Source organism: Vulpes vulpes, unplaced genomic scaffold (genome assembly GCF_048418805.1).
Source record: "Vulpes vulpes isolate BD-2025 unplaced genomic scaffold, VulVul3 u000000678, whole genome shotgun sequence".
Taxonomy (NCBI): Eukaryota; Metazoa; Chordata; class Mammalia; order Carnivora; family Canidae; genus Vulpes; species Vulpes vulpes.
Window position 1 is genome coordinate 2,161,344 of NW_027325803.1, and position 20,873 is coordinate 2,182,216.

A 20,873-nucleotide genomic window follows, 5' to 3' on the forward strand; every position below is an offset into this window, starting at 1 on the left:
TTCGTTCACATTGTTGCAAACGGCAAGATTTCATTTTTTTTATGGATGAGTAATATTCCATTGTGTGTATAGATACATACAACCCCCACGACTTCTTTGTCCATTTACCAGCTGATGGACATTTGGGCTCTTTCCATAATTTAAATATTGTCGATAATGCTGCTATAAACAGGGTGCATGTGTCTCTTTAAATCAGTATTTTTGTATCCTTTGGGTAAATTCCTAGTAGTGCCATTGTTTGGTCATAGGGTAGTTCTATTTTTAACGTTTTGAAGAACCTCCATACTGTTTTCCAGAGTGGCTGTATCAGTTTGCATTCCCACCAACAGTGTAAGAGAATTCCCTTCTCTCTTGCATCCTGACATTGTTCATTCTAGGCATTCTGACAGTTGTGAGGTGATAGCTCATTGTAGTTTTAAGTTGTATTTCCCTGATGAATGATATTGAACATCTTTTCATATGTCTGTTAAATTTTTTTTAAGATTTATTTATTTATTCATGAGAGACACAGAGAGAGAGGCAGAGACACAGGCAAAGGGAGAAGCAGGCTCCATGCAGGGAGCCCGATGTAGGACTCAATCCCAGGTCTCTGGGATCCGGCCCTGGGCTAAAGGCAGCGCTAAACCACTGAGCCACCCAGGCTGCCCTTAAGATTTTATTTATTTATTTATTTATGGGAGACACGGAGACAGAGGCAGAGACACAGGCAGGGGAAGGAGCAGGCTCCATGCAGGGAGCCCGATGCAGGACTGGATCCCGAGTCTCTCCAGGATCACACCCTGGGCTGAAGGCGGCGCTAAACCACTGAGCCACCCGGGCTGCCCATGTCTGTTAATTATCTGGATGTCTTCTTTGGAAAATATTCATGTCTTCTGCCCATTTCTGAACCATATTATTTGTTTTTTGTGTGTTGAGTTTGATGAGTTCTTTATAGATTTTGGATACTAACACTTTATCAGATATGTCATTTGTAAATATCTTCTCCCATTCTGTAGGTTGCATTTTAGCTCTGTTGATTATTTCCTTCACTGTAGAAGCTTTTTTATTTTGATGAAGTCTCCATAGTTCATTTTTGCTTTTGTTTCCCTTGCCTCAGGAGACATATCTAAGAAGTTGCTACGCCGATGTCAAAGAGGTTGCTGCCTTTGTTCTCCTCTAGGATTTTTATGATTTCAAGCGTCACAATTAAGTCTTTCATCCACTTGAATTTATTTTTGTGTATGGTGTAAGAGAGTAGTCCAGTTTCATTCTTTTGCATGTTGCTGTCCAGTTTACCCAACACCAAGAGTCTTTTTCCCATTGGGTATTCTTTCCTGCTATGTTGAAGATTAATTGACCATACAGTGTGGGTCCATTTCTGGGTTTTCTGTTCTCTTCCATTGATCTAAAAACATATCTGTTTTTATGTCAGTACCATATTGTCTTGATCACTACAGCTTTGTTAAATACCTTGAAGTCTAGAATTGTGATGCTTCCAGCCTTACTTTGCTTTTTCAAGGTTGCTTTGGCTATTCGGGATCTTTTATGGTTCCATACAAATTTAGATTGTTCTAGCTGTGTGAAAAATGCTGGTAGTATTTTGATAAAGATTTCATTAAATGTGTAGACTGCTTTGGGTAGTATAGGCATTGTAACAGTAACAATATTTTGGTTCTTCCAGTTCATGACCATGGAATGTTTTTCCATTTCTCTGTGTCATTTCCATTTCTTTCATAGGTGTTCTGTAGTTTTCAGAGTACAGATCTTTTACCTCTTTGGTTAGATTTGTTCCTAGATATCTTACGGTTTTTGGTGCAGTTGTGTTAGACTTTGTTTCTTCCTGTTTCACTCTTGGAAGATCGTTTCTAGGAATTTGTCCATTTCTTCTAGTTTTTTGGCACATAGTTTTCTTAGTAGTCTCATAATCCTTTGTATTTCTGTGGTGTCAGTGGTGCCTTCTCTTTTTCATTTCTGATTTTATTTGAGCCTTTTTTTTCTTGATAATTCTGGCGTATATTATTTTTGTCTTTTCAGAGAACTAACCCTTAGTTTCACTGATCTTTTAGTCGCTCATTTATTTCTGCTCTGATCTTTGGTATCATTTCCTTTCTGCTAACTTTGGGTTTTGTTTGTTATCCTTTTTTTAGTTCCTTTAGGTCAAGGTTAAATTGTTTGAGTTTTTCTTGTTTCTTGACATAGGCCGTATTATAAACTTCCCTCTTAGAACTGCTTTTGCTGTGTCCCAAAGATGTTAAAATACTATGTTTCCATTTTCATTCATCTCAAGGTTTTGTGTTTTTTGTTTGTTTTATCTCAAGGTATTCTTTTTTAATTTCTTCTTTTATTTCTTTGTTGGCCCTCTGGTTGTTTAGTAGCATATTGTTATGCCTCCATGTGTTTGGTTTCCACTTTTTTTTCTTGGAATGGATTTCCATTTATCATACCATTGTAGTCTGAAAAGATACCTGACCATAAATAGGAAGAATATCACAGGTATGGTCAGCGTGCAGGGGTTTGGTTCCCAGATTGTATCTCTCTCCCTTCTGTCCTTCTCATTAAGTCTTTTTCTTTGTGTCTTTGACATGGAAGAGTTGTTCTCCAAATCCTCTCAGGTTGTTCTCAGAGAGGGATGCTCTCTATGTAGTTGAAGCCTCCTCGTCTCTGTGGGAGGAGGTGAGCTCAGGATTTTTCTATTCTGCAACTTCCCTTTGTGATTTTTTTTTCTCGATCAGTTTGCTTAGAGGTTTATCAGTATTACTGATCTTTTCAGTAAATAATGAGTTTTAGGTTTCATTGTATTTTCTGTTGTTTTTTTTTTCTTTTGTATTTCATTAGTTTTGTTTTATGTTGTTTACTTGCTCTTCTTTTTCTAGCTTAAAGTAGAACTTGAGGTCATTGATTTGAGACTTTCTTGTTCTCTGATATAGGTGTTTAGTGATATAAATTTCCCCTTAAGTACTTCTTTAGCCATTTCAGATTCTGATACATTGTAGTTTTATTTTCATTCAATTCAAAGTGCTTTCTAATAATCCTGTGATTTCTTAAAATGGGCTATTTGATAGCCCATCCATGAACTATTTATTTTTATTTTTATTTATTTATGATAGTCACGGAGAGAGAGAGAGGCAGAGACACAGGCAGAGGGAGAAGCAGGCTCCATGCACTGGGAGCCCGACGTGGGACTCGATCCCGGGACTCCAGGATCGCGCCCTGGGCCAAAGGCAGGCGCTAAACCGCTGCGCCACCCAGGGATTCCCCCATCCGTGAACTATTAAGTCTGACATCTTGGTCTTTGTTTTCTGTTTGTCCCACCTCTTCCTTTTTTTCCTTTTTCTGCATTCTTTTTGAGTTATTTTTTGTGCTTTCATATTATCTTCTCTGGCTTATTAGCTATAATTCTTTGTTATTTTAGTGGTTGTTTTAAGAGTTCTCATGTATGTGTTTAGCCATCATAATCTATTGTCAGGGATCGTACCTCATTTATAATTTGAGTACTTTATAATGAATAGGTGCTTCCATTTCTCTTCTCTGGTCGTTATATTGTTATTGTCATATGATTTTCTTCTGTGTCTATTGTAAACCTCATTCTGTGTTGTTAATATTGCTCTTTAAACAATTGATTATCTTTTAGAGAGATTTAAATATGTAGTTACCCAGAGTTACTATTTCTGGTGCTCCCCCATTCCTCTGTTTAGATTTTTATTTCCATCTGGCATCAGTTTCCTTCTGCCTGAAGGATTTCCTTTAACATTTCTTATCGTGCAAGTCTGCTGCTGATGAACTCTTTCAGATTTTTGTAATATCTGGAAACTCTTTTAGGGTAATTTGATGCGGCATTTGTAGGTCTTACTGAGTTTGGTTTCTTTCCTGTTTAGGGATCACTGTCCTTTGTTGCTAAATGTCCAGATGTTTTGAAAACCATCGTTTCATATATTTTGTCTGTTTGTTGTTGTTGTTTTGGGCAGGTGGTAAATTTGGCCCATGTTCTCTCATCTTGGAGGGTGAAGTTTGGCCAGGAATTAGAGAAAAGAAGTAAAGTGGTAGCTGTACAAAAGCAGTTAGCAAGTAAAATGCCTTTTGAAGCTTCTGGGAGGAGCATATTAAATCCACAGTGGTGGTGATCATCTCTGAGGACTTTCCTTAGTGACCCCTGTCTAAGCCCTCGTTTGGTAGTTTTGAGCATGTTGGCTTGGCTGTGAGTGGGGTCCAGAGCTTGCATGGCAGGAGCAGCACCTTTTTGGAACTGAGGAAAAGCAGCAGATGTGAAATAACTTCTAGAAGAAACAGCCAGGGAGAGACCCAGGTTGGAGTCGAAGAAAGGGTTTGGGAAAAGCTGGAGAGTACCTCCCCACAACTTGGTGAATTGAGGTGCTCTTTAATTCTTATCTATGGAAGACTTTCCTGCTTGCATAACAGTGAGTATAATGGGGAGCCTGATCCCACAAATTAGGTCCTGTGATTAGGGAGCATACTGTGATCGTGAGGCTCTTTTCTATACCATGTAAAATTCAGACAGAATTGTTTTCATATATGACTGTTCTGAGCAGACAACATCCCATATCTGTTTGCCTACATAGGATGAGTGAGTAACGAAAAGAAAATGGGGGTAGGGGGTGTCTTAGTTTGTTTGGTTAGCCATAACAACAAAGTGCCATCGGCTGGGTGGCTTCAACGACAAAAATTTATTTTGGCACAATTTTGAGGCTGGAAAGTCCAACTTCGGGGACCCAAAAGAGTCCAGTTTCTGGTGAGGGCTTCTTTCCTAATTTGCAGTCACCTTCGGGTGTGTCCTCACATGGCCTATCTTCAGTGGGTGTGTTGGAAAGAGAGATCTCGCTCTCCCTTTTCCTTTTCTTATGAGGCCACCAATCCTACTGGATTAGGACCCTTCTCCCTCATATGACCTCATCTGACCTTAATTACCTCCTAAAAGCCCTATCTCCAAATACTGTCACATTGGCAATTAGGCTTCAACCTAAGAATGTGGGGGTTGGGGGACAAATATTCCGTCACTTGCAGAGTGTATGATTCCACAGCTACATAGGCATCTAACAGGTGTGATTCGAGTCTTTAGTCAACCCGTCATTTCTGGTGGCCATTCTCTCCAGAGGCCCAAGCCCTGGTAATAGCCCCTTTATGACAGACCAAAAGCTTTCAGAATTAGATTTGAATTCTAGTTTCTTGTTGAAATGGATAGAAGTGGCCTGGACATACCTTTTCAGTTATTGTCGATTCTGTGGGAAAATGATGGGTCTCCTGACAGATTTCCTGTATCTTGTCTCCAGGTGCTTCTTTGTGGCCCAGTTGGTCCAAAGCTGCATGAACTTCTTGATGATAATGTATTTGTTCCACCAGAGTCGTTGCAGGAAATGGATGAGTTCCACCTTATTTTGGAATATCAAGCAGGTAAGAGCAATGAGTAAGTAATGGTATGAGACTAGGCGGGGGACTGTGTGTTGTCCAGCTGAGGTGTGACTGTGCTAGAAATTTATCTTTGTAAATTGGCAGGACCTTTTCTTGCCTGACCAAAGGTTTCCTGACCTGGTTCTGCTGAGCTGATGCTGGCCATTGTCTTGAGAATAGAGAGGATTTGAGCACTGAAGAAAATTCTGAGATATACAGACAGAACTGATCTGAACCCTGGAGATATCAGGCTGTAGGAAAGTTGGCATCTTGAATCAAGATGAAAATTATTAAACACACATGTACAAAGTTTTTCTTTCTTACTAAGGGAAGAGAAGGGCATGTAACATCTGTTCAGCATGGTGCTGGATTCTGCTCCAGGCTTTTCTGGCCAACTGTTCCAAGCTGCTCGGGATTGATTCCAAGCCCCTGGCAAACTTCCTTTGAAGCATTTTATTTTCCCTTGGGTGTGTAAGTGGAAGGGTTTGTATTTAACAACACTTATATTATTTCCCATTATATACTGTTCCGGTGTTCATCAGTCCAAATCCGGCCCAACCGGTGTCCCTCCCAGAAGATTTTGTGTGTTACGTAGACTACAGATCTGATTCTTAGAGAACCCTAAATACCTAAACATATTTTAACTGTTTATCTAATTCTTTGTATTTGCTGTTGTCTCTTTCCTTTGCTCAGAACTCCAGACTCTTGAAATTTTGACTCAACACATTATTAACTCAAGTTAAAGACTCAAATATCTAAACAGACTGATTGGTCCCTTAAAACACGGCTTAATAGGCTCAGTGAACTGCTTCCAAGTCGATCAAGAGAACCTCACCTCCTAGAGTAATTACCGTAAGATAGGAAATAGAGTGTTTCTCGAAAGTTAGGCTTTCTCCATGTTCAAGAAAGGAATTGTGTCTGGTTATCTTTCGGGTACTTATTGGAATCAGGAAGTTAGGAAGGGCTAAGCTGTGAACTTTATGAACAAAAGATTGCTGTAGACAGTTCACATTTAATCATATGCAAGTTTTGAGTTTCTCAGAAACTCTTCCTGCCTGAAGATTGTGGTAAAGGTTCACAGGTACTGAGGGCTTCTTCATGAAAGGCATGAATGGGACTGTTGACTGGAAGGGTCTAGAAGAGCTAAAGATGTGCCTTGCAGGTGCTGCTGCTGCCAGTCCCAGGTTCCCTTCCCTTGCACCCTGCAGGTGCACACATCATGACCCGGAGACCTCTCTGGTTCCTGGTTTCTGTCATTTTCCATGGTCACTGCAGGGAAAGAGGAGAGACTGCTCTCTTCAACCAGATTTTCCTGTTGGATGTGACAGTTGTGCCACATGTGGAGGGAAGAAGACGGCACAGCTTATCCTGAAAGGAGACTGTCTCCATCCTTGGGCTTATAAACCCCACACTTTAGTTTTTCTGTTGTGTGCCTTATTTTGTTAGTACAAAGCAGGGCCCTCCATTAAACTTCCTGTGAAGTTACATTTTCACCGGCTTCTAGAGGGAACTCAGTCTGGTGGCAGAAAACATCAGGTCATTTGTCTTAACAGAAATCTATCCCCAGCTTCTCACAAATTTAGATGACTAAATTCCCAGAGGGGATTTGTCCCCAATCGTTTCCTCCCTTTCCTCTACCAGACTTGCCCAAAGAAGCCTGTTTTCAGATTTCGGGCTGGGGACCCACACGCCACTATGTAGGTTTTGCTGACATAGTGGCCAAAGGGCAGGACGGTAAACTGAGAGAAGGGATGGCTCGGAGAAACACCTTCTGAGCTCTGAAAATGGGGCGGGGGGTGGGGGCGTTGAGGCTCCAGGCTTGCCCGGTCTGCATTCCAGTCGTTTCGCCTCTGGGATTGCTCGGTTGTCCTGTGTCCTTGGGAACAGCCAGGGAGCAGCCCTCTGCTTCTCTCCATGTTTCTGCTTTGCAGAGGCCTGTTTATTTTGCCTCTCTCTTCTTCCCTGAGAAAATTCAATTACTTTGAGTGCTGCATGTCTCTCATCCCCTGGGGTGAGTTAGGCAGTGCTTCTCAGAGGCTACACCCCGGGAGGGGCAGGCCCCGGTCTTGCCCTCAGGAGGATACTGATGTGGATTTCTCCCCTCCTGTGGAGTCTTGTCAGTGGGGGAGATGTTGGATTTGGAGTCCTACCTGTATTCTCTGTTGTCACAGGCCATGGAAGTCCTCAGTACTCTCGTTCGCTTATTCTTTGCTCATCCATTTGTTCCCATGTTGCGTGCAGGGGCGAGGCAGGGGGAGCTGGTGACAGAAGGCGCGGGCCCTGCGGGTGATTACCGAATCGTGTGCCTCGCCCTTGAGAGGGCCCAGGGGAGGAAGCACCTGAGTCTGCTGGGGTTGGCAGAGTTAGGAAAGGGTTCTCAGGGCAGGCGTCCTGGCTTTGAGTCTTTGAAGATAGAGCAGGGTCGGAGTGTTGCCCTCAGCTGTGTGGACCATGATTGTGTGTTTTCTCTGGAAAAATGATGAGACGAGGGCCACGGATTAAAGGAATATGGCATTGTGACCAACGTAACCCTTGTGCTGGGGTTTAGTAAATAGGAAATGTCTTTTTCTGCTTTCATAGATTTTTATAGAAATGACCCACATATAAAATGTTTTTTCGAGGAATGGATTCAGTAAAGCTGAACTCAAAGTACAGGAAATATGGGCTCTCCCACCCTTGACACTTGCTCCAGAATAAGGCCTGCCCTCACCCCCACATTCCCTGTGGAGAGGGAGGGCTTCTGTTTGAAGAGGCCTGTTGCAGGAAGGAGGAAGGCCTGTGCTGACCACAGTTAACAGATCAGCCTGCAATATGCGGAAACCCTCTGCTGTGGTTTGTCTGCCTCAGGGACAGACTTTCTGAAGGAATGTCCAGTAACTGATAGAAACCAGTGAAAACCTAGGTTTCGGTGTATGAGCTCTAACTTTGTAAATGAGCTGAGTCCTTTACTTGGAGGGAAAGCTATATAAACCCACATCGTGAATCCTTGCCCCTCAGTCTCTGGAAGCACCACCGTGCTGGCTGTGGGGCAGGAGGAAGTGCCCTAAGCAGTTGCAAAGCCTCGATGGCCCTTGCACTGACTGAGTTTGAAGATTTTCTGCCAAGTGTTGGGAGAAGAAAGAGCACTGCACTTAATAAAACCTCCGGTTATAAGGCTTCACCAAGTGAGCCTGGGGAAGGCCCGTGTCGCTGGTCCTGCTTTAGGACCCCAGCCATAGCGCATTCCTCTGGAATGCTTGGCAGCTATGGGGTCTTTATGGGTGGTTCCCCCACTCCCCCCACCTCCCGCACATCAGGATCTCCAGCAGTGCGTCCCACCCCCTGCACATGTAAAAACTCAATTCCCCAGGAGGTTTTGCTGCAGAGCCTAGGAGGGAGAGTCACTCCTGTGGGTGGGCATAGATCCCAAACTCCTCCCCTGACCAGAAGACCCAGCCAAGGGTGGATCTGGCCTCCTCTGCTTGGATCAGTGTAGCAGATGCTGAGTGGGCACTCCCGCAGGGGCCTGTGATGAGTACTGCGAGGATTAGACACGTACGGTGTTCCCTTCAAAGAGCTGGGGTTCTATTTGGAGAGATGTGGCGTGATGTGTGAAAAGTTAAGTAATGGTGTAAGTTTGAATACTCGTTCAGAACAGAAGAGAGAGCGCAAAACAAAATGATATTCACCAAACCATGTGAAAGGAAATCTCTGTGGATGCTCAAAGTGGTGAGAGTGCACCTCGGGCTGGAGCAGTCAGCGGCCACTTAGGGAGGAACTAGCACTTGAACTTGGTCTTGAGTAGTCATTATTGCAGAGCAGCTTGCTCAGAGGAGACGACAGCAGCTAGATGCTCTTACCTCCTGGATCAAGTGCCAGGAAACCACCAAAGAGGAGGAGTTAGGGCGGAGGGGCTGCCATCAGCAAGACTCTTGGAATTCTAGCCTCTGTAGGTCCCAGCTGCATGAAGGGGGCTCGGGGCCCCTCTCTGAGGTGGGAGTTGCTTCGAGAAAGGTAGTGTGTCCTGTATACAGGGACGTGCACAGTGTGCACCGGATGCTGGTATTTGGAAGTCATGCTACTGTTCTGTGACCAGGAAGGGACACGAGCGTCCTGTATCTGAGAGCTCAGCGGGCAGTAGAGCTTTCCTGGGAGTACTTTCCCAGCCCCTGACAAAGGCACAGATAGCCCATGCTGTGTTTTGTTGGGTTGGGGTTGGGTTTTGGTTGATTGGTTTCCTTACTGACCGCCATCCTCCTGGCTGCAGCGCCGTGCTTGGCTAAGCCATCGTGGCTGGCCTCCACTCAGCCAGAAGCCCGTCTGCCCAGAGCCAGGGCTCCAGTGAGGCCCCCGCCAGCCCCCACAGCTAGGAGACTTAAAGCCTCTTCCTTTTCTTCCCATTGTGTCAACTGGGCTTTTCTAGGGGAGGAGTGGGGCCTGTTAAAAGCTCCCCATGCCAACCGATTCATCTTCTCCCACGACCTCTCCAACGGGGCCATGAATATGCTGGAAGTGTTTATGTCTAGCCTGGAGGAGTTTCAGCCAGACCTGGTGGTCCTCTCTGGATTGCACATGATGGAGGGACAAAGCAAGGAGCTCCAGAGGAAGAGGCTCTTGGAGGTAATAGCACTGTCGCAGAATTTCACAGATCTCAGCTGGCACTGTCCCTGTTTCTCCCTCTCTTGGTGTCTGCAGCTCATGCTGCCTGGTCCTCGGTCCTGGCCTCCCCGGGACGATGCCCCGATTAACCGCAGCCGCTCTGACGCCAGCCTCCTGCTGCGGGGCGGCGCCTCCTGCTGGGGTGGCGGCAGCTCGGGTAGGACAGGTCAGAACCTCCTCCTGCCTGAGCCTCTGTGCCCTGTGCGACGCGGAGTGTGGCTCCAGCCATGGTGTGTGTCGTCTGCATCCTGCGTGTCATGCGTGTCATCTCTTCACACCAGCTGTGCTGCGGTTCCTCAGTTTCTCAGCCTGGGCCCCCGGGAATAGGCTGCTCCCTGAGCCCACAGGGGCGGCTCTTGGTGCTGGTCGGGAGGGGCGTCCCTCATCCCTTGTCTGGAGGCTGCGGTGACCCCTGGGGCTTAGAGCTTTCATGATGATGCAAAAAAGGCAGTGACCAGAGGTACCACGTCTCGGCCTCAACCCTTTCTTCCCTCCTGCGTGAGTTCTGTTTCTAATGGCACCACTGCACTCTTCTCTCTGCAGGTCGTGACCTCCATTTCTGACATCCCCACTGGTGTTCCGGTTCACCTGGAGCTGGCCAGTATGACCAACAGGGAGCTCATGAGGAGCATCGTGCATCAGGTAAGCACAGGGGCAGCGTGTGCAGCCTTCTGAGGGTAAGCCCTCACCCTCAGGAGGCATTGCAGGGAAGTGCCCTTGTCCCGTGGGGCCAGCTCTTGGGGCCTAGGGGCCGGCTCACTGAGGTGTGGATGTTCTGTTGCTCAGAGCTGGGTCTGTGGAGAATCCAGATAAGGAACCAGAGCCATCCTGGAATAGCATCTCCCACTAGGTTGGAAATATGTCCGCATAACTGATGGATTTGTGGGTCCTGTTTCTCCTGGAATAAAGAAGTTGGATGTGAATGGTTTTTGCAGTAGGACACAAAGGAGAAAACTGAAAGCCCAGTTCAGCTGCTTTAAATTGAACTTCCAGAAGTTCAGAGGAGAGGAACTTTGGGGGAGCTTTACTCCCTCACCACCAGGCACCCGGGTGTCCGACTCCTGCCTCCGGGCGGCCCAGGTGATTAGATAGACCTGGGAGTACAGTGCTTCAGAGGACAGGCTTTGGGAGCCGGGGTTGGAATGCCAGCTTCGCCGCTCTCTGGCTTTATGAATGAAAGCAAGTTATGTAACCTTTTATTATTATTTAATTTTTCTAATGGGTGACACATTCATATGGTCCAACCCCAGTAGTACTAAGATACACAGTGAAGTCTCCCTCCTACCACCTGTACCCTTGGCTTCGTCCTTGTGCTCCAGAGTCACTGTACAAATAGAAGCAAACATGGGAGTATTTCCTTAATATTTGGTCCCTTTTTATCCCAAAAGATAGCACGGTGCACCGCATATAGACAGTTGTGCACGTTGCTTTTTCTCACTGATTGGATTTTGGAGGCCTTTTCTCCATCATCACTGGGTCACATCCTGTCTTTGCACAGCCAGGCAGTGAAAGGGAGTATGTGGGTTCCCCAGGCTACTCCCCCTGCACCGTCTCGGTGGGCATCTTGGTTCTGTCCTTTGCTGAACCAAACGGGTGCAGCAGAGAACCTTGTATGTGACTTTCATTTCCCCGGGAGCAGTTCTGTATGTCTGATGAATTCGCAGGAGTATGGCTGCTGGGAGAGCAGAAAAGGTCTTCGTGAGTTTAATGCCGCCAGCATGCCCTCCGCGAGAGCTGTCCCATTCACCTCCACTAGAACTCTTTACAAGTGCTATTTCCTCATATCCTTGCCACCAGGACGTGGTTAGAAGCAGGCATTCTTTGACCAGTCTGCCAAGTGAAAAATATATGAGACTAGTTGTGGGTTCTTTTAATAGACTTTACTTTTTAGGGCAGTTTCAAGTTCATAGCAAAAGTGAGTAGCATGTGGTGAGCTCCCATGTACCCCGCGACACACACCTGCCACCTCCCCCACTGTCGGCACCCTGCTGCCCATGGTGTCGCCCACAGTGTTGCTGCCATGAGTGCCCAACCCTGCGCTCACACGGTCACTGCCCACAGTCTGTGGTTTACGTGAGGGTTCACACTTGTTTTTCAGTGTAGTTTTTTTTTTTTTTTTGAAAGATTTTATTTATTCATGAGACACACACACAGAGAGGCAGAGACACAGGCAGAGGGAGAAGCAGGCTTCTTCAGGGAGCCCAATGCAGGACTCAATCCTGGGACCCCGGGGTCATGACCTGAGCTGAAGACAGACAATCACTGAGCCACCCAGGCGTCCCTCAGGATAGTTTTTAATTTAAATTTCTCTTCTAAGGTTATCTTTCCACTTTTTAAAAAAGCCATGTTTATTTCATTTTCTGTGTATCTGTGCAACGTTTCCGAGCCTCAGTCGTTGTATCTGTAAAACAGTAGATGCGGTGGCTCCCCTTAAGACTAAAACAGGCTCGGTGGCTCCTGTTCAGACCCTGTTGTAGTTACTACTAAATGCGGTCTTCCCTAAGCCTCTCCTTGCTTCTTGGAGTTGTGTCCACAGCACCACGTGACCCTGTGTGTTGCTAGGGCCTTGGAACAGAGAGCCCTGTCCCACCAGTGGGCAGAGCGTCTGCTGTGCGCGCAAAGTCTAAAGCCAGGCACCATGGACAGAAATAGGAACTAGGTGCCCCTCTGCCCTTTGTCTCCCAAGTGATCGTGAATGTGTGATTAGAGGTGTAGCCAAAGCAGTGACCTGTGACCATCACTTCCCTGGCAGAGAGTCTCGTGGGAAGGATGAAAGACACCGTAGTGCCTGCCTTCCCTGACCGTCGTCACTGGCTGTGTCCTCAGGTCTCTTGAGAGCCACGTGTCCATCAGAAAGAGACTTCCGTTGTGTTTCTGTTAGCAGGTCTTTCCTGCGGTGACTTCCCTGGGGCTGAACGAACAGGAGCTGTTGTTCCTCAGCCAGGCAGCGTCTGGACCTCACTCCTCTCTCTCTTCCTGGAACGGCGTCCCCGACGTGGGCATGGTCAGTGACATCCTCTTCTGGATCTTGAAGGAACACGGGAGGAGTAAAGGCAGAGCCTCAGACCTCACCAGGATCCATTTCCACACGCTGGTCTACCACATTCTGGCAACCATAGACGGACACTGGGCCAACCAGCTGGCGGCCGTGGCGGCGGGAGCACGTGTGGCTGGGACACAGGCCTGCGCGACAGAAGCCATAGACGCCAGCCGAGTGTCCCTGCGGGCACCCCCCGAGTTCATGACTTCCCGTTCGGAGGCGGGCGCCAGGATCGTAATAAACCCCAACGAGCCAGTAGCAGAGTGGCACAGGGAGGGAATTTCCTTCCACTTCACCCCAGTACTGGTGTGTAAGGATCCCATTCGAACGGTGGGCCTCGGAGATGCCATTTCTGCCGAAGGCCTCTTCTATTCAGAAGTCCGCCCTCACTCCTAGGAAGGTGGCTGTGGGTGGTTTTTCTGGAGGAGAGCTACTCGATTTAAGAGTTACAGGAAAAATAGGAGGAGGGCTGTCGAAACAGTTTCTAGATCTAATTGAAAGATAGCCAAAGAAACAACAGATTCAACTGTATCAGATACATTCCAGCCTGTTGACAATTACACAGAAACATTTCAGGTTTTAATCAGAATTCAAGTATCTACTAACGAGACTGGATTTTTTTTTTTTTAATGTTGTGTGTTAGAGGGGTAAAACTTGATCCCCGTATCCCCATCTTACGCAGCGTTGTCAAGTACTTCAGGCCCGCCGTGGCTCTGGAGAGCACGTCAGCTGGAGAAAGCCCTGCCCCTTTGCCAGGTGCAGAGGCACATGCTCACTCACCCGTCCTCCCCGTCTCCCGCGAGGCCCAGCGTGAGCGTCTCGTGTTCCCTCTCTGCTCTGCACTCATGGGCAGGACCGTGATGTTCATTCAGTGTTATAGTGAAAATATTTTGTGAACACACCTGAGTCTTCTCTCAAACTTAAGACAGAGCCACATGTAAGGACAACACTGTCGCTCTGTGCTCCGCTGTCACAGCAGAGGCCGGGAGCCTGGCTCGCCTACAGGGCGGCCTCGGGGGCCTCTGGGCTCTGCCCTCCTGTCCGGCTCCCGAGGTGGTGGGTGGCTGGTCAGAGGCCGCCTCATCCCCCGGCCCTGGACGTGCTTTCCACACTGGAAGACTGATCTTTGTTCGTTCTGATCCTTGAAGGAATTTGCTTTTACAACTGGAATATGCTTCTGTGTGTGTAACCGGTCATGTTTGTTTGATGTTGACCCACCACATCCATTAAAAAGTTTTACCTCATCAGAGCCCCAGGATCATGAATAAATCGGTCACACGTTACGTATTTATTTTTTTATAAGTCAAGGAGACTTCTGTGTGCTTTTAAATCTATTAAAAACAATTTACATTTCAGGAATCCTCAGTCTACTTGTGATTGATTCCGTTTCTCCCACCACGGCTCCGGAGCCAGATGAAGTAGGAATCCCTGTGATCCTGACGAAGCTGTGTGTTGCTCTGCTCTCAGGGGCTGGTCTCGCCTCGTGCTGAGCCCGAGCTGAAGGTCTGCTGTTGGTTTAAGGTGACGAGAAGACCACAGTGTCAAGTAGCCAAGCCGTTACGAAACCGCGGTTTGAAAGAGCAGGATGAGCCTTCTCGGTTGTTCGAGGAGCAGTCTGAACATGGCAGCGGGGCAGGCTCGCCCAGCTGTGGGGCCGAAGGAAAGGCCTCGTTACTCCTTCAAAGACCGCGTAAGTCTAGAGCTAAGTCTAGAGCTCGAAAGTCAAAGCAAGTAGCTTATAAAGGAAATTTCTGGCCCCTCCCTCACCAGTCTCTGCCTCCAAGCTCAATTACAAATTAAACACCCAGCGTCTAGCCTATTTGTATCAGAAAGGCTTAAGTGAGAAGAGATTCTGTTTTCTTATCACGTAAACTGTTGGGAACCCAACGACTGCGACTGCGAGCGGAGCCCGGAGGTGTTTTCCACGGGACTTTTCCCTCCTCCGCCTCGAGCTGTGGCTGCCCTGCCCCCACCTGGGGTCCCAACACGTTCGCTCTCCCAAGCGAACGTCAGTAAGGGCAACCACTGGGGCCTTAGAGCAGTGCTTTTCAAAAGCTGGGCCTTGAAGTACTTCTAGTCACTAAATCAGTGTGGTGGGGAACACGAAGTGTCAACGCATCAGGCAAGTGTGACTTCCTGCTCGTGAAGCTTTATGTGTGTCTGGCGAACGTGCGTAGCTAGGCCGTCGTGCCCCTCAGAACGGCCCACCCTTGAGAAGGCAGCTAGGCTTTGGAAGGAAGACGGGATGTCACCCGACAGGCTTCATGGAGGGGAGCTGGCAGGGCCGGACAACCCGCAGGCAGGGCCGCAGCCTCCGAACTGCTCTACAAAGCTTCCCATGTGATACAACGAAGGCTGAAATCCCGTGGAGCAGGATAGGGTGCCGGTGAGCCGGGGGCCTCCCTACCAATGTTCGCACACTCACTCTTCGCTTGAAATGGTTTCACCCCCGCCGCCTCCCGGGGAGGGCGAGGTGCCAGCACAGGAAGCACAGTTGGGATGAGAATTTGGCCAAAAACCAGTCACTGCCATCGTGCAGACGGAGTTTGTGTTTTACTCTGTGTAGTGGGGGGCGGTGGGTCGTCTGTTCAGGTTCCGGGCAGGGTGCTGAGAGGGCCGGGACTGCAGGTCAGGGCCGGGCCACCTTTACTGAGCCTCGCTTTGCTCACCCAGAGAACGGGGTGCACAGCGGCCCCTCCCCAGAGGGTTCCTGATGATTTAAGGAGAATGCGCTGCAAAATATTTAGCACAGTATATGGCACATATTTAAAAGTTTTTTTTTTTAAGATTTTATGTATTTATTCATGAGAGACAGACAGAGAGAGAGGCAGAGATACAGGCAGAGGGAGAAGCAGGCTCCATGCAGGGAGCCCAACGTGGGACTCTATCCGGGGTCTCTAGGATCACGCCCTGGGCTGCAGGTGGCGCTAAACCGCTGCGCCACCGGGGCTGCCCCCATATTTAAAAGTTTAATGACTGTCCATTACTATTACCAAACTGAACAGGCAGTTTCCTGGGTCTCCTTAGAACTGTTTTAAAACCTTGAAAAGCCACCACAATGACAATTTAACATGTCACTCATGTTTCCTAGGTAAAAATTTTCATTCAGTGGAGCTCCACAGATTTCAGGTGTACCGTTTGGTGATTGAGACAAACGCACAGGCCTGTCCAACCCAAATGCCTGTCCAGGTACAGAACGTTCCCATCACTCCAAAGTGGCCGACCTGTTTCACGCCTGCCAATGATGTTTGACAGTTCTGGTGGCTTCTCCCTGCCAAGACTTGGAGGCGTCCGTGTAATTTGTAGCCATCTCGAAGGGTGTGCAGTGGTATTTCGCTGTAGTCTACGCATCCCCCGATGATGAATAATGAGCATTTGGGGTTTTTTTTACATGTTTATTGACCATTTGTGTGTCTTGGTGAAGTGTCCAAATCCGCTTACTCTTTTTTCTTTCCAGCTGAGTTGTTTTGTGTATATTGTTTGGGTGGGGTAGTTTTATTACTATTCTTACTATTCTTGAGTTGTAGGAGTTCTTTATATATTCCCAGTCTATAGACAGGTGCTCATTTTCTTCCTGGCCCGCTGGTCTAAAGCACCGAACTGTTCCTATCATGCTTGTTGTCTCATTATTTTCTTCTAGGAACTTTGTAATTTTAGGTTTTACATTTAGGTCTATAATCCATTGGGAGTGACCTTATGGATGGTGTTAGGTTGGGATCAGATTCACTCCTTTCCACACCTGTGAACAGCTGTCCAGTTTGGTGTTCACTTTCCTTTTCCCATTGCACTGCCTTCTTGCCTTTATCAAAAATGGCTGTGGGCACCTGGGTGGCTCGGTGGCTGTAGAGCATCTGCCGTCAGCTCAGGTCATGCTCCTGGGGTCCCGGGATCGAGTCCTGCGTCGGGCTCCCCACGGGGCGCCTGCTTCTCCCTTGGCCTCGGTCTCTGCCTCTCTCACGAATAAATAAAAAATCTTTTTAAAAACTGCCTGTGTAAGTGTGGGTCCATTCGTGGACCGTATCGTCTTACTATTTGCCCACCCCAACACCAGTACCACACAACTGCTCTCTGGTCAAGCCTTGAAGTGAGGTGTCAAGTCCTCCCGCTTTGTCCAAGATCGCCTCGCGTGCGCGAAGTTCGCTGTATTCCCTCCAGTAGAACCAGCTCATCACTTTCTAACCCAGACCCTGTTGGGCTTGTGCTAGGACCCCATAGACCTATTTGGAAAGAATTTTTTTTCTCTTAACAAGAGTTTGTTTTTCAGCTCTGTCCTCATTTAGGGTTTACTTTGCTCTTCTTTTTCTAGCTAAAGGTGGGGACCGCTCTCACTGATTGTCTGCCTTTCTTCTGTTCTAATAGCAGCGTTTATAGCTAAAAGTTTCCTTGTAAACACTGCTTTTAGCTGAGTCCTACAACTTGTGATCTGCTTTCATAGTATTCAAAATATTTTCTCTGGATTTCTTTCTTGACTTATGAGTTACTACAAGTGTGTATTTAGTTTCCAAATAGGGTTTTTCTACGTATCTGGTTAATTTCTTTTTTTTTCCTATTTAAAGACAGGGTTTTTTGTTTTGTTTTTAAAGATTTTATTTATTTATGAGAGACCCAGAGAGAGGCAGAGACACAGGCAGAGGGAGAAGCAGGCTCGGCTCCATGCGGGGAGCCCGCTGTGGGACTCGATCCCAGGACTCCGGGGTCATGCCCTGAGCCCAAGGCAGACGCTCAACCGCGGAGCCACCTGGATGTCCCTCTTGTTAATTTCTAATAGAATTTTACTGTGGTCAGAAAACACACTGAATATGAGTCTTTTCACTCCGGGTCCTGCCGTACGGCCCGGTGCATGTGTGTCCTGCTGAAGAGGAGCACTGGTGAAGGATACAGTCTGCACGCTTACTGGCCGCAGCGTTCTGTGAATGTCAGGGAAGTTGAGGGGCTTTAAATGTCCTTTTACATTTACCGTCTAGTTCTAGCAACTGCTGAAAGGGGGAGGGGGGTGCTAACATCCAACCAAAATTGTAGATTTAATTCTATTGATTTTTACTTCACGTGTTTTGAAGTTATGCTGTGAGGGGCATACACATCTGTTATGTTTCTTTTCCTAAATTGAATTATTACTAAATATCCTGATTTCTGGTCATGCTCCTGGTTTTGAGGTCTACTTTATCTGACCTTAACCTAGCCCTCCACACTCAGGCCTGTAGCTTGAATGATAGAGCTTTTTCCATTCTTTTGCTTTCAATAGCGGATTTATCCTTTCTCTACTTTTTAACTGGAATGTTCAGTCCAGTTTTTTAATCTAATTATGCTTTAGTACAATTATATGGACATGACTGGATTTACATTTAACATTTTGCTATTTATTTTGTCTTTGTCCCATCTTTGTTGTTGTTCCTTGGTTCTTTCTTTCCTGCCCTTTAGGCAAGGAGGATAGTAGTGGGATATTTCTTAGAATTTTAATTTCCTGGGGTGCTTGGCTGGCTCAGTCAGAAGAGTGTGCAACTCTTGATCTCAGAGTCATGAATTCGAGCCCCATATTAGGTATAGAGATTACTTAAAAAAATAAAATCTGGGATCCCTGGGTGGCGCAGCGGTTTGGCGCCTGCCTTTGGCCCAGGGTGCAATCCTGGAGATCCGGGATCGAATCCCACATCAGGCTCCCGGTGCATGGAGCCTGCTTCTCCCTCTGCCTATGTCTTTGCGCCTCTCTCTCTGTCTCTCTCTCTCTCTGTGACTATCATAAATTAAAAAAAAAAAAAAAATCCTAGGGGCGCCTGGGTGGCTCAGTTGTCTGACTTGGTTTCAGCTCAGGTCATGATCTCCTGGGTTGTGGGACTGAGCCCTTTGTGGGGCTCTGCCCCCTGGGGAGTCTGCTTGAACATTCTGTCCCTCTGCTCCTCCCCCAACTCTCTCTCTCAAATAAACCTTAAAAAAAAAAAAAACTTTAAAAAAATTTAACCTTCCAATCGTAGAGTTTCATGTACCCCCTTCTGTTAGTCACAGTGATACATGTTAAGTCTCACAATCCTTTGCTTGGAACAGTCACAGCATTTTTTAAAAATTAGGCCTAGCTAGTGCTTTATATTTAGCTTCCTGTTTCCATGTGTTGTCTCTGGAGGGTGGTCCAGTGAGCCTCCCTGCCTTTCTCAGACGATGAGGATTCTTCCTTAGAAACCAAATGATCGTGGGGCACCTGAGTGGCTCACTGAGTTAAGTGTCCAACTCTTGTTGATTTCGGCTCAGGTCACCGTCTCAGCATCGGGACACTGACCCCCTGTTGGGCTCCATGCGGAGTGTGGAACCGGCCTAAGCTGCTCTCTTCTGCTCCTTCTGTCCCTCTCTCCTACCCTTCTCCAAAAAAGCCCCACAAAATTATTATAATCCCCTGTACTACTATTACCCAGTAAAAGGGCACTGGTCCCATACGCTAGTTTATACTTGCACTTTCCTGCCTCAGTTCCAGCCATCTAAAACCACACCTGTATCTGTGGTGGTGTATGCTGCCTCGTTTCCTAATTCTGTGAAAACCTGTGATGACATGAACTTCCATACTAGAAATGAGAATTGCTCCTCTCTCATCAGAGTGAATGCGAAGCTGCAAACCACATGCCCAGAAGACCGGCAGGTGCAACCTAGGAGGGCCAAGCTCTAAACAATGTGGCCTTCAACTGCGCAGGCCCACTTCTACACGAATTTTTTTCAGTAAATGCATTGGAAATGTTGAGATCTGTGACAGTTTGAAAAAAATGCAAATGAACCACATAGCCTAGAGATAGCCAAAAAAAATTAAGAAAAATGGATGTCATGAATGCATGGATAAGAGCAGGAGCTTTGCATCCAGACCTGGGTTCAAATCCTGATCCTGCCACTTTCCTTGGAAAACTCATTTTACCTCCCCCAACCTCAGCTTCCTCTGTACGGAGAGGGGCTAACGGTGTCGCTCTGCTGGAAGGGCTCAGGGAGACCGCTCCCTTCCGTGGCCCCCAACACCACTCGCCTGCGTTGGTCTCCTGTCACAGTCACTTGCTTCTGTCTCCTTTGTGGGCTCTTCGGCTTCTCCCTTTAACTACTGGTCTCCGGTCTCCCTGTTCCTAGCTCTCCTCTGGGCTCCTTTCCAATCTGTGTTTTCCACGAGCCACCCAAGTGAAGTTACTCCGGCATCTTTATCCTCCAGCCCGATTTCACACCCGAAACCTAGCTATTCAAGTGTCTGACCGCCCCGTGTCTGAGGCACACGCCACTAACCTGGACTCTCGGCCCTCCACTGCGAGCCCCCAGAGCTGTTCTTCCCTGGTTTGTGGGGAAACCGTGCCCCCAGGGGCAGCTGCCCACCCCACGCCCCATTCGTACCTGCTTCGTCACTTCCCAGTTCCTTGGAATCTCTCCCAGTTCATACCCTATTTCTCACCAAGACCTTCTGGGCATAGGCACACGAGTCCACACCGAGGTGAAGGTGAGCTTGCTCAGCTGCTCGGCACAAATCCCACTTGTGCACACCTGCTGCCCGGGGAGGAAACTGCTGCTGGTGCCTTGCTGTTTCGGAGCTAGAAGCGCAGTTTCTTCTCACTTAGCTGCTACCTCGAGGTCGAAACACACCGAGTCATGACAGAAAACACTCCACAGCTTGCTCTGGTGGTAGGTCTGTCCTCACCTTCAAATTATGGTGAGTATGGGGCACTGTAGGTGCCAAGCAGGGACCGGCCCCCGAGCAGATTGCTGGCCCACCGGCCCTCAGGGCTGCAGCAGAAGCCACGCTGGCACGGAGAGGAACGTGGCCTTGCGGCGCCTTCTCTGGTTTCAGACTAGTTTTGGAAGT

General features: G+C 47.5%; 1 protein-coding gene across 2 annotated transcripts in view; it reads left to right on the forward strand.

The window, feature by feature from the left end:
• Positions 1-14,419, forward strand: part of ADPGK (ADP dependent glucokinase) — a 32,504-nt gene extending 18,085 nt beyond the window's left edge. Inside the window, exons 4-7 of one of the 2 annotated variants that reach the window (XM_026019056.2) lie at positions 5,265-5,385; positions 9,785-9,981; positions 10,564-10,662; positions 12,905-14,419. In XM_026019056.2, coding sequence (XP_025874841.1) covers positions 5,265-5,385; positions 9,785-9,981; positions 10,564-10,662; positions 12,905-13,456 — 969 coding nt within the window. In that variant the 3' untranslated portion in view covers positions 13,457-14,419. Of the gene's footprint in view, positions 1-5,264; positions 5,386-9,784; positions 9,982-10,563; positions 10,663-12,901 lie in introns of both variants that reach the window. The other variant, XM_026018979.2, reaches the window with a different exon arrangement.
• The last annotated feature ends 6,454 nt before the right edge of the window (positions 14,420-20,873 follow it).